This window comes from Mobula hypostoma, chromosome X1 (genome assembly GCF_963921235.1).
Source record: "Mobula hypostoma chromosome X1, sMobHyp1.1, whole genome shotgun sequence".
In the NCBI taxonomy this organism is placed as follows: domain Eukaryota; kingdom Metazoa; phylum Chordata; class Chondrichthyes; order Myliobatiformes; family Myliobatidae; genus Mobula; species Mobula hypostoma.
The window spans coordinates 59,026,580-59,038,938 of NC_086128.1; the positions used below are offsets into that span (position 1 = coordinate 59,026,580).

At 45.8% G+C, this 12,359-nt stretch overlaps 1 protein-coding gene across 1 annotated transcript in view; it reads right to left on the reverse strand.

Moving 5' to 3' along the window:
• The window catches only part of LOC134340648 (metabotropic glycine receptor-like), a 209,551-nt gene that overhangs the window by 138,192 nt on the left and 59,000 nt on the right, over nt 1-12,359 (reverse strand). The window contains exon 2 of the mRNA XM_063038104.1: nt 6,462-6,570. Coding sequence (XP_062894174.1) covers nt 6,462-6,570 — 109 coding nt within the window. The remainder of the gene's footprint in view (nt 1-6,461; nt 6,571-12,359) is intronic.

The window sequence follows — 12,359 nt, forward strand, 5'->3', positions numbered from 1 at the left end:
GTGAAATGGGGGAGATGCGTTTAAGAGCAGAGTTGATAGTGGAGGAAGGGAAGCCCCTTTCTTTAAAAAAGGAAGACATCTCCCTTGTCCTAGAATGAAAAGCCTCATCCTGAGAGCAGATGTGGTGGAGACGGAGGAATTGCGAGAAGTGGATGGCGTTTTTGCAAGAGACAGGGTGAGAAGAGGAATAGTCCAGATAGCTGTGAGAGTCAGTAGGCTTATAGTAGACATCAGTGGATAAGCTGTCTCCAGAGACAGAGACAGAAAGATCTAGAAAGGGGAGGGAGGTGTCAGAAATGGTCTAGAAAGACCAAATAAGCAGCTGCCCCAATTAAACAATGGCCCAATTAACCAGAATCCATAATATATGCAACATATCGATGCAATTACAAAGAAAGGCACGGCAGCGGCTATATTTCATTAGGAGTTTGAGGAGATTTGGTGTGTCACCAAAGACACTCGCAGATCTCTACAGATGTACCACGGAGAGCATTGTCACTGGTTCCACTGCACAGGATCAGAAAGCGCAGTAGAAAATTGTCAGCTCAGCCAGCTCCATCTTTGGCACCAGCCGCCCCAGCATCAAGGACACCTTCAATAGACCATGCCTCAGAAAGGCGGCGTCCATTATTAAGGACCTGATGGCAGCTGCTGTTGATCTTCTGGCTCTTGTACCTCCTGCCTGATGATAGCAACGAGGATGTGTGTGGGGAACCACACGCAGTCACAGGGAGAAGGTGCAGGCTTCTCTCACAGAGCACGGAGGTCAGAGCTGAGTCCAGGTCACCGGACCTGTGCGGCAGCAGTGCTAAGTGCTGCACCACTGTGTTGCATTTGCTGCATTAGTGATATAAAAATGCACCGAGAACCTGAAGAGAAAGTTTAAGATCGCCAGAAAGCGGAGAGAAAACAGTGGCACAAAAGATTCTGCAGATCAAAGTTCAAAGTACATTTATTATCAAAGAATGTATTCTTTATGCATGTTTGAAATTTGTCCCAATACAGGCAGCCACAAAACAAGGAAACCCAATAGAACCTTTAAAACCAAAGAAGCCCTTTGAACATCCAATGCGCGAAGAGAGGAAAAAGCAAATCATGCAAATAATAGAAGTAAGCAAACAGGGAAGTTACAGGCTGTTGTTTGCAGTGATTGCTTACCAGAAAAAGTGTGATTAATAAAGTATTTTGTTGTTTTCTTTTTTGGAATTGCCACCAGCAAGCAGTCGCTAAGCCTCACCAGCGGCACACAAATGCTGGAGGGACTTAGCAGGCCAGGCAGCATCTATGAAACAGTTGACGTTTTAGGTCATCTGGACGAAGGGTCTCAGCCCAAAACATTGACTGTTTATTCCCCTCTATGATGCTGCCTGACCTGCTAAGTTCCTCCAGCACTACATCAGAAGACCTTAAGTCAAAGAAGCAGAATTAGGCCATTCAGCCCATCGAGCCTCTTCCACCATTTCGTCATGGCTGATTTATTATCCCCCTCAACCCCATTCCCCTGCCTTCTTTCCATAACCATCAACACCCTGACTAATCAAGAACCTATCAACCTCTGCTTTAAATATACTCAATGACTTGGCCTCCACAGCCATCTGTGGCAACAAATTCCACAAATTCACCACCCTCTGGCTAAAGAAATTCCTCCTCATCTCTGTTCTAAAGGGACATCCTTGAACTCTGAGGCTGTGCTTTCTAGTCCTAGACTTCCTCACTATAGGGAACATCCTTTCCACGTTCACTCTCTCTAGGCCTTTCAATATTTGATAGGTTTCAATGACTTTTGTGTGTGTAGCTCAGAGAACACAGGGCTCCTAAGCAATACAGCATTCATATGTATCATGAAAACCAAGCTCAATATTTGCTCTTGTATCTTTTAATTTAAATGTCAAAGCCAATTTTTCTGAGAATATTTCTTTTCTTTATATAATACAGCTTTGAGGCAAAATATCAGGCACTGGACTTCCCTTAATATTTGATTAATGTAATAGATCTCTTCTATAAATAGAAATTATTCGCCAACTCCTAAAGCAAACTAAAACAATTTTCAATTTCAGTGTTTCTTATCACATTGCATCCTGGTTGTAATGCTGAGGTTTTATAAGATATTGGTCGGACTGCACTTGGAGTATTGTGAGCAGTTTTGGGACCCTTATCGAAGAAAAGATGTGCTGTCATTGGAGAACGTCCAGATGAGGTTCACGAGAATGGTTCCAGGAATGAAAGGGTTAACATATGAGGAGCTCACACACAAAATGCTGGAGGAACTCAGGCAACATCTATGGAAAAGAGTACAGTTGGCGTTTCGGGCCAAGACCCTTCAGCAGGTCTGGAGAAAAAAATGATGAGGAGTAGAGTTAAAAGGTGGGGGGAGGGGAGGGAGAAACACAAGGTGATAGATGAAACCGGGAGGGGGAGGGTTGAAGTAAAGAGCTGGGAAGTCGATTGGTGAAAGAGATACAGGGCTGGAGAAGGGGGAGTCCAATAGGAGAGGACAGAAGGCCATAGAAGAAAGAAAAAGGGACAGGAACACCGGAGGGAGATGATGGGCAGGCAAGGAGATAAGGTGAGAGAGGGAAAAGGGGATGGGATGGTGAAGGTGGTGTGGGAGGGGCATTACCGAACATTTGAGAAATCGATGTTTATGCCATCAGGTTGGAGGCTACCCAGACGGAATATAAGGTGTTGTTCCTCCAACCTGAGTGTGGCCTCATCTCGACAGTAGAGGAGGCCATGCATTGACATGTTGGAATGGAAATGGGAAGTGGAATTAAAATGGGTGGCCACTGGGAGATCCCACTTCTTCTGGCAGATGGAGTGTGGGTGCTCAGCGAAGCGGTCTCTTGATCTGCATCAGGTCTCACCGATATACAGCAGGTCACACCCAGACCACCGTGTGCAATAGATGATCCCACCAGACTCACGGCTGAAGTGTCGGATCACCTGGAAGGACTGTTTGGGGCCCTGGATGGTAGTGAGGGAGGAGGTGTAAGGGCAGGTGTTGCAAGGATAAGTGCCAGGAGGGAGATCAGTGGGGAGGGACAAATGGACAAGGGAGCAATCTCTGTGGAAAGCATAAGGTGGGCGGGAGGGAAAGATGTGCTTGGTGGAGATGGCGGAAGTTCTGGAGAATGATGTGCTGGATGCAGAGGCTAGTGGGATGATAGGTGAGGAGCTTATGATGGTTTTATTTATTGGAGTTTAGAAGAATGAGGGGGTTCTCATTGAAATCTATCAAATATTGAAAGGTCTGGATAGATTGGACATGGAGAGGATATTTCCTACAGTGGAAGAATCTAGGACCAGAGGGCACAACCTCAGAACAGAGGGACGTCTATTTAAATCAGAGATGAGGAGGAATTTCTTTAGCCAGAGGGTGGTGAGTTTCTAGAATTCGTTGCCACAGATGCTTGTGGAGGCCAAGTCATTGAGTACATTTAAAGCGAGGGCTGACACTGTAGGTTCTTGCTGCATCAAGGTGTCAAAAGTTATGGGCAGAAGGCAGGAGAATGGGGTTGAGAGGGATAGTAAATCAGCCATGATGAAATGGCAGAGAATCTCGATGGACCGAATGGCCTAATCCGGCTCCTACGTCTTATGGTCTTATAGTATTTCCTTTTCTCTCTCTCACCTTGCACTGGCATCGTTATGTTTATTACATTTAAAGATTAGCATTATATATCACATATACATTGAAAGGGTGGTGGGGTGGAGATACATCTCTACCACAGGAGGTGTGAGGTACTCCTTCCCACCGCAAGCCTGCAGGTCACCCTTGGGCAAGGTGTAGCACCTGCTTAAACCACCACCCCCACCCTGATCAAGGTCACATGAAAACGTGGGAGGACGTAGTGGATGGTCATATGAGCAGCCGGTGCAGATCACAAGTCCTGGTTATATGACTGTAAGGGGTTTCTTCTTTTATGTTACTGCTAAGGCTAATAAAATAGCTTCTTTGTTATGTTATAATAAAATGGCTGTAATGTTAACTGCTGAGTTAATGGTAGCAGCTTGTTTGGGTTATAATTACTGATAACGAGAATTGTATTCATTTGCTAACCAATTGGGATAGACGTTATTCTTTCTTGCGTGTCTGTAAGCTATTGTTTTCGCGGGCTTTGGGGCAGAAGGCGGATGGGGTCAGAGAGAGGAGACACGATGCTGTAAGCTGGGCGATGGATCGGACCCCGAGTGAGAGTCCAAGGCCCAGGGTCTTTGACAAGGAGAGGAGACGAGGACAGACTCGAGTAGAGCGTTCGGTCGACCACCAAGGGTGGTCCCATTTGAGGGTCCACGAAGTTCGGAGGACATCGACTGGAGGAAAAGGGGACCCGGTTCTGTAAGAGCTCCAACGAATTATTTGTGCACAGAACTGATAGAGTTACTGATTTGATGCCTTTATTGTATTTGTTTCTACTAACCCATCACCAAGAAATACTTATAAAATGTAATCATTTAATTGTATATGGTGTACTGTCTGTTATTTGGCAGGGTGGGGTACATCACACAGCATCCACACAAATTTGATTACCCAGTTTGGCGGGGCTGAAGGCTGCTCCCCCTGCACGAAAGCGAGGTGAGTGAGCCTGAGGCTTACCAGGAGGCTACGTAACCACTGAGACCAGGCAGACAATCTCTGAAGAGTATTGATCATGGCTGGAGGTCACCCGTCTTGTAAAGACACTGCCCAGAAGAAGGCAAAGGCAAACCAGTTCTGTAAAAATATTTGTCAAGAACAATCATGGTCATGGAAAGACCATGATTGCTCACCTCAGACAACCAGGCACATAATGATGACATTGAAACATTAAAATATACAGCTAAATGTGCTGTATGCATCATCAGCCGGCAGTCCGAGGATGTGCTGTGGGAAAGCTGCAGGTATCGTCATGCTTCCATTGCCAACAGAGCATGTCCACAACTTACTAACCCGGACGTCTTAGGAACGTGGGAGAAAAGCAGCTCACACCGTCCTGGGAGGAACATACAATCTCCTTACAGTCAATGGTGGCAATGTTTCCTTTTGCATATCATTGTTTGTTCCGGTATAGCTTTTTTGTATTTGTTTATTTTCAAAGTAATATATACATAGTTTGATGATGATAAATTTTAATTCTGACTTTTTCTGACTTTGAGAATGTGATTCAGCTGTTTAATGCATGACATTTCACAATGACTCTACATGTCACCGGCAGGCAAGAAACATATGTGAGTGATGATAAACCTGATTCTGATACGGGTCTCCATTGTGGACTGAGAGTGGGAAGGGGGACAGGGAGAGGGGAATCATGGTTGGGAAAAGGGGAAGGGAGAGGGGAGGGAGCCGGAAGCACCAGACAGACATTCTGTAGTGAACAATAGTCCAATTGTTTGGGAATCAAACGACCTTGCCTGGTGTCTCAGAGCTGGGTGTGTCTGCACCCCCCTCACCCCTGGCTCTCCTTCTCTGCCACTTGTCCCACACCCCTCCCATGACACTCCACCCTCACCATTCCCAACAACCTTCACACCCGCCGGAATTACAAACTGGCTCTCTGCTCCATGTTGACCATTGCAGTACTGTGTGCACCCAAGCAATATGAATGTACCTAAGACTTCTGCACAGCACTGTGGCATGCCCACCATGTTCAGCAGGATGACACAAACAACAGCAACAACAAACCGAACCCTTTTCTATCTCCCCTCCCCCACCTACACGCACACAGAAGGGCCTCCAATTCCAGGACTGGCCATCCCTATGCCTCCAATCTTCAGACAGTAGCTCCACACTCGCAGACCCAAGGGCTTTGATTTTCGGTCTTTGGCCTCCAGGCTCACTGACCTCAGGGCTTCGGCTTCCAGTCTTCGACCTCCGGACTCACTGTCCTTATGGTTTTGACTTCCAGTCTTCGACCACCAGACCTGCTGACCTCTGGGCTTTGACCCCAGGACTCGTTGATCACAGGCCTCTAATCTCAGGACCTGCTGACTGACCTTGGGACTCCAATCCTGTGACTCAGTGACCTCTGACCTCCAACCTCAGGACGCATTGACTTCAGGGATCACCAGCCAGCGGACCTCATACCTCTGACTCCAGCACTCACCGACCTCAGGGATCGTCTGGCCTGGTTCTCGGGGCCTACAGGACCTTGGACATCCTTACTCGGGGATTATGGCCACCAACTTTGGAGCGCTCTAACCTGAACTCTGACCTCTGGCTCCTTCCCCAAGCTCTTCATTTACTGCCCCGACCTCTCACTCCCCTCACCCTTGTACCTACTCCTTACCCGACCCCTAACTCCCTGCGTTGTCCCCAAAAACCATCCCTACGAACCTAAGAAGTTAAGCCTGAGCCACGAACCCAATGGACAATGCAGCTCAGCACCATTTTGAATGCTTTGTGAAAACTTCATCACATTTTAATTTGAATCACATAGTTGATTCTGCCGCAGACTTCCATTTCCAGGTTTCAGCTGCCCTACCTCTGTGGTGTTGACATCACACCAATGGGAATCTGCAAACCACCCATTCCCGGTGGAACACTGGTCAATATCCAGGCTTTCCAGGTTGATGTCGATCCGAACCACACCCCTGAAAGAGAGAAAGGCAAGTTCAAAGTTCTAAGCTTAAAGTTCAAAGTAAATTTATTATCAAAATATGAATAGTACTGTGCAAAAGGGTATCACTGATCACTGATAGCCAGCAATCACTGATTGGAGTTCAATTCCCGCCAACGTACGTTCTCCATGTGACCATGCGGATTTCCTCCCACATTCCAAAGACGTATAGGCTAGGATTAGTGGGCACATTAACGTAGGCACTGCAAGCCCAGCCCAATGCTCGCTGATTTGCTTCGATGCAAACAATGCAATTCACTGCATGTTTCGGTGTGTATGTGACAAATAAAGCTAATCTTTATCTTTAATTGGGAGACTGAACAACTCTGGCGAATGTCAAATGAAGTGAAGCTCCTCTGATCAAATCGCTGGTGTGCTTATGCATTGAAAATTACTCCGGCATCACTGCTGAGGTGACACTGTGACCTATTTATTCGAAATCCCTGAGTTATTTATTCTCAGGGTTGGGTGAAACAGTTCTTGTTAAAAATAAAAACAAAGTAAAATTTGCATTGATATATAAAATATAGTTCAGAAGCTTAAGAAAAACTAAATACAAGCAACGCTCTCCCTATCTTTTTACAATTGCACAGACCAAGCATTGCTCAGAGCAGGAAATTTTTACACACCCTGAAAAGTGCGAGACACTTTGAATGTTGTTTCTTGTAAAGCAGCACCGTGCAAAATTTTTAGGCACCCTAGCTATATACATGTGCCCAAGGCTTTTGTACATTACTTTTGTATTTTATCAATGTGGAGCGGAGAGGGAGTTTATAAATCTGGTGCAAGCAAAGGATGTTGGGAATGATGTGGGACAGGAAACAGAGAAGGAGTGCCGGGGGGGGGGGGGGTGCAGACACACCCAGCCCTGAGACACCAGGCAAGGTCATTTGATTCCAAACAATTGATTTATAGATCATTACAGAATGTCTCTCTGATGCTTCCTGCTCCCTCCCCTCTCCCTTCCCCTTTTCCCCAACCATGATTCCCCTCTCCCTCTCCCCCTTCCCACTGTCAGTCCACAATACAGACCCGTATCAGAATCAGGTTTATCATCACTCACACATGTCATGAAATGTGTTTATTTTGTGGTCGCAGTGCAGTGAGATATATAAAATTACTACAGTACTAAGAGTTTTACACAATACTGTACATCAGAACATCGAACCATCCAGTGAAATGCTTCATTTGTGTCAGTGACCAACACAATCCAAGGACGTGCCACCTTTCCAGTGCCAAAATGCATGCCCACAACCGACTAAAACTAACTGTATATCTTCAGGATGTACGTTTGTCGAAGGAAAGTGGAGCACCAACATGGTCACTGGGAAAATGTACAAACGCCTTACAGACAGCGGCAGGAATTGAATTTGGGCCACTGATGCTGTAAAATGCTCCACTGACTGTTATGCTACTGCTCCAATTAATTATAATCATAATCGTAAGAATTAGGAGCAGAATTAGGCCATTAGGCTGATTGAGTTTGCTCTGCCATTTCATCATGGCTGATTTATTATCCCTCTGGTGGAGGAGGTTCACTGGGCCGAATGGCCTCATTCTTCTCCTGTCTCTTAAAACACAGGAGCAGAATTAGGCCTTTTGGCCCATCGAGTCTGCTCCGCCATTCCATCATGGCTGATTTATTTTCCCTCTCATCCCCATTCTCCTACCTTTTCCCTGTAACCTTTGACAGCCTGACTTAATCAAGAACCCATCAACCTCCACTTTAAATATACCCAATGACTTGGCCTCCACAGCCACCTACGGCAATGAATTCCACAGATTCACTGCCCTCTGGCGAAAGAAATTCCTCCTCACCTCAGGTCTAAATAGATGTCCCTCTGTTTTGAGGCTGTGCTTTCTGGTCCTAGACTCCCCCACTACTGGAAACATCCTCTCCACATCCATTCTAGGCCTTTCAATATTCAATAGGTTTCAATGAGATCCCCTCTCATTCTATTAAACTCCAGCAACCTAACCCTAATCTAAATAGATTAATGGCTTTCAGAGGTTATTAAACTGCTGTGTAACCAAAGAGTTCAATGAAGTTTGATTTGAATCTTTGAATTTGTAAAAATTAATCGTGATTACTGAAGAAATACGGTTCATGGGCAAAGTTATTGTCTGGTGTGGTCTATCCTGTGCTGCGTTTAGTTTGGTTTCATTGGCAACATAGTGTTTGAGATGGGCGACTTCATCTACCACTCTGAATGTGTGGCATAATAATGTAATTGCATTGAACTCTATTGAAATCAATGGAGCCCAGAATCCACAACGAGCCTCGGGAAGGTCTTTGGGCCTGAAACCTGGACTTGGGTTTTCTTGTGTAAATATTCAGCAGGTGATACTACTGATGTTGAGGGTCTAGTTCTATGGATTACTATGTGCCAAACCAGTTGAGAAGGACATGAGGAGAGGGCTAGATCAAATACTAGAGAGTTGTTATGTGGTTAGCACCAGCGGCCCGGGTTCAATTCCCACCACTGCCTGTAAGGAGTTTGTACGCGCTCCCTGTGACTTGTGGGTTTCCTTTGGGTGCTCTGGTTTCCTCCTGCATTCCAAAGATGTGTGGGTTAGCAGGTTAATTGGTCACATGTGTGTAACCAATTGGGCCAGAAGGGCCTGGTGTCAGACTATATCTCTAGCTAAATAAGCAAATAAACTCATTGCCAGGACATTTTGCTGGTCTACATTTATCCTAAAGCACCAATAAACAACAGATATGGGATGAATTTTCCACTGCTGAACACCAGATATTCTGCAGATGCTGGAAATCACACAACATGGTGGAGGAACACAGCAGGGCAGGCAGTATCTGTGGAAGCGAATAAACAGTTGACTCTCAAAGTTCAAAGGTCAAAGTAAATTTATTATCAAAGTACATGCACATCACCATATGCAACCCTGAGATTCATTTTCTTGTGGGCATACTCAGTAAGTCCAAGAACCATAATCGAATCAATGAAAGATCACACCCAACAGGACAGACAAACAAAAAATATGCAAAGGACAACAAACATTTCAAATACTAAAGAAAAAAAGAAATAATAATAAATAAATAAGCAATAAATATCGAGAACACAAGATGAAGAGTCCTTGAAAGTGAGTCCATCGGTTGTGGGGACAGTTTAGTGTTGGGGCAAGTAAGTTTAAGTGAAGGTCAAGAGCCCATCAAGTATGCTCTACCAACTGGTTCAAGAGCCTAATGGTTGAGGGGTAATAACTGTTCCTGAACCTGGTGGTGTGGGTCCTGAGGCTCCTGTACCTCCTTCCTGATGGTTGAGGGGTAATAACTGTCCCTGAACCTGGTGGTGTGGGTCCTGAGGCTTCTGTACCTCCTTCCTGATGGTTGAGGGGTGATAGCTGTTCCTGAACCTGGTGGTGTGGATCTTGAGGCTCCTGTACCTTCTTCCTGCTTTCAGCAGTGAGAAGCATCTGGGTGGTGGGGGTCCCTGAGGACAAATGCAGCTTTCCTGCAATAACTATTACTCAATGGGAGATGGGAGGGTTTTGCCTGAGATGGACTGGGCCATATCCACTACTTTCTGTAGGATTTTGCATTCAAGGGATTGGTGTTCCATACCAGGCTGTGATGCAGCCAGTCACCTCACATCTACAGAAGTTTGTCAAAGTTTTAGATGTCATGCTGAATCTTCACAAACTTGTAATGAAGTAGAGGCATTACCAAGCTTTCTTCATAATGACACTTGCATGCTTAGCTGAAGACAGTCCTCTGAAATGATAACACTGAGTAATTTAAGTTGCCAACCCTTTCCACCTCTGATCCCCCAATGAGGACTTACTGATGGACCTCCGGTTTTGTCCTCCTGAAGTCAATAATCAGCTCCTTGATCTTGCTAATATTGAGAGAGAAGTTGTTGCTGTGGCACCACTCAGCCAGATTTTCAATCTCTCCCCTGTATGCTGATTTGTCACTACCTTTGACTTGGCCAATGACAGTTTTGTTGTCAGCAAAGTTAAATATGACATTGGAGCTGTGCTTAGCCACATGGTCATAAGTGTAAAGCCAGTTGAGCAGGGGACTAAGCACACAGGCCTGTAGTGCACCTGTGCTAATGGAGATCGTGGAGGAGGAGATGTTTTTGCCAATCCGGAGAGACTGGGGTCTGCAAGAAAGGAAATTGAGAATCCAATTGCACAGGAGGTATTGAGGCCAAGGTCTTGAAACTTATTGATTAGTTTTGAGGGGATGATAGTATTGAATGCTGAGTTGTAGTTGATGAAAAGAGTATCCTGATGTATGCATCTTCGCTGTCCGGATGTTCCAGGGTTGAGGAAGAGCCAATGAAATGGCATCTGCTGTAGACCTGTTGTTCCAGTAGGCAAATTGGAGTGGATCCAAGTCAGTTCTTGGGCAGGAGTTGATATGCTTCATCATCAACCTCACAAAGCACTTCACCTCGGTGGATGTAAGTGAGTGTCACTGGGCGTTAGACATTGAAGCAGGTCACCACGTTCTTCTGAGGTGCCAGTATAATTGAAGTCTGCTTGAAGCAGGTGGGTACCTCAGACTGCTGAACTGAGAGGTTAAGGAATCAGTGAATACTCCAGCCAGTTGATCAGCACAAAACTTTAGTACCCGGATCTGGGCCGGATGCTTTCTGTGGGTTCACCCTCCTGAAGGTCGTTCTCACGTCAGCCTCAGAGACTGAAATCACAGGGTCATCAGGGGCTGTGGGAGTTTGGGCGTTTTGTTGGCCAAAGCGAGCATAGAAGGCATTCGGTTCGTCTGAGAGTGAAGCTCTGTTGTCACCTATGTCGCTTGATTTCACTTTGCATTCAAGCCCTGCCACAGCTGTCCAGCATCCGTCATTGACTCAAGTTTAGTTGGAATTGCCACGTTGCCCATGAGATGGTTTTCCAGAACTCAGACTTAGACCTCTTGTATCTTAGGTGGTCACCAGACCTGAATGCCTCAGATCTGGCCTTCAGCAGACTGCAGATCTCATGATTTATCCAAGTTGAATCATGATGAAAGGTCTCAGTCTGAAATGTGACTCAATTTGGTACTGCTATTTGTGGAGGGTTACTATGGACATAATGGCAGCCACATCTCATTACTCTGAAATAGAGGTTATATTTTAAAGGGCATTCGGACCTCTGAGATTATGAAAGGTGCGATATTAATATTAGAAATTAATATAAAAGTATCAGGAGATGGAATCTTCCTCCTGATTCTGTGGGAGGCATTAAGCTACAGTATTAGGGCTAGTGGAGAGAGCTTTACTCCATATTAGAATTCACTGTGCAGTACTGTGCAAAAGTCTTAGCACATATAGATAGCTAGGGTGCCAAAGACTTTTGCACAGTACTGTATTTGTCAACAGGGAGCAGGGAGTGAGTTTGTAAACACAAAATAATCTGCAGATGCTGGGGTCAGATCAACACTCAGAACACGCTGGAGGAACTCAGCAGGTCGCGCAGCATACGTGGAAAAGGTCGGTCAACGTTTCGGGCCGGAACCCTTCATCAGGACTGTAGAGGGAAGGAGCAGAGGCCCTATAAAGAAGGTGGGGGGAGGGTGGGAAGGAGAAGGCTGGTAGGTTCCAGGTGAAAAACCAGTAAAGGGAAAGATAAAGGGGTTGGGGAGGGGAAGCAGGGAGGGGATAGTCAGGAAAGGTGAAGAAGGAATAGGGGAAAACACAATGGGTAGTAGAAGGAGGCGGAACCATGAAGGAGGTGACAGGCAGCTGGGGGAGGGGGCAGAGTGAAATAGAGATAGGGGAAGGGAGGGGGAGGGAA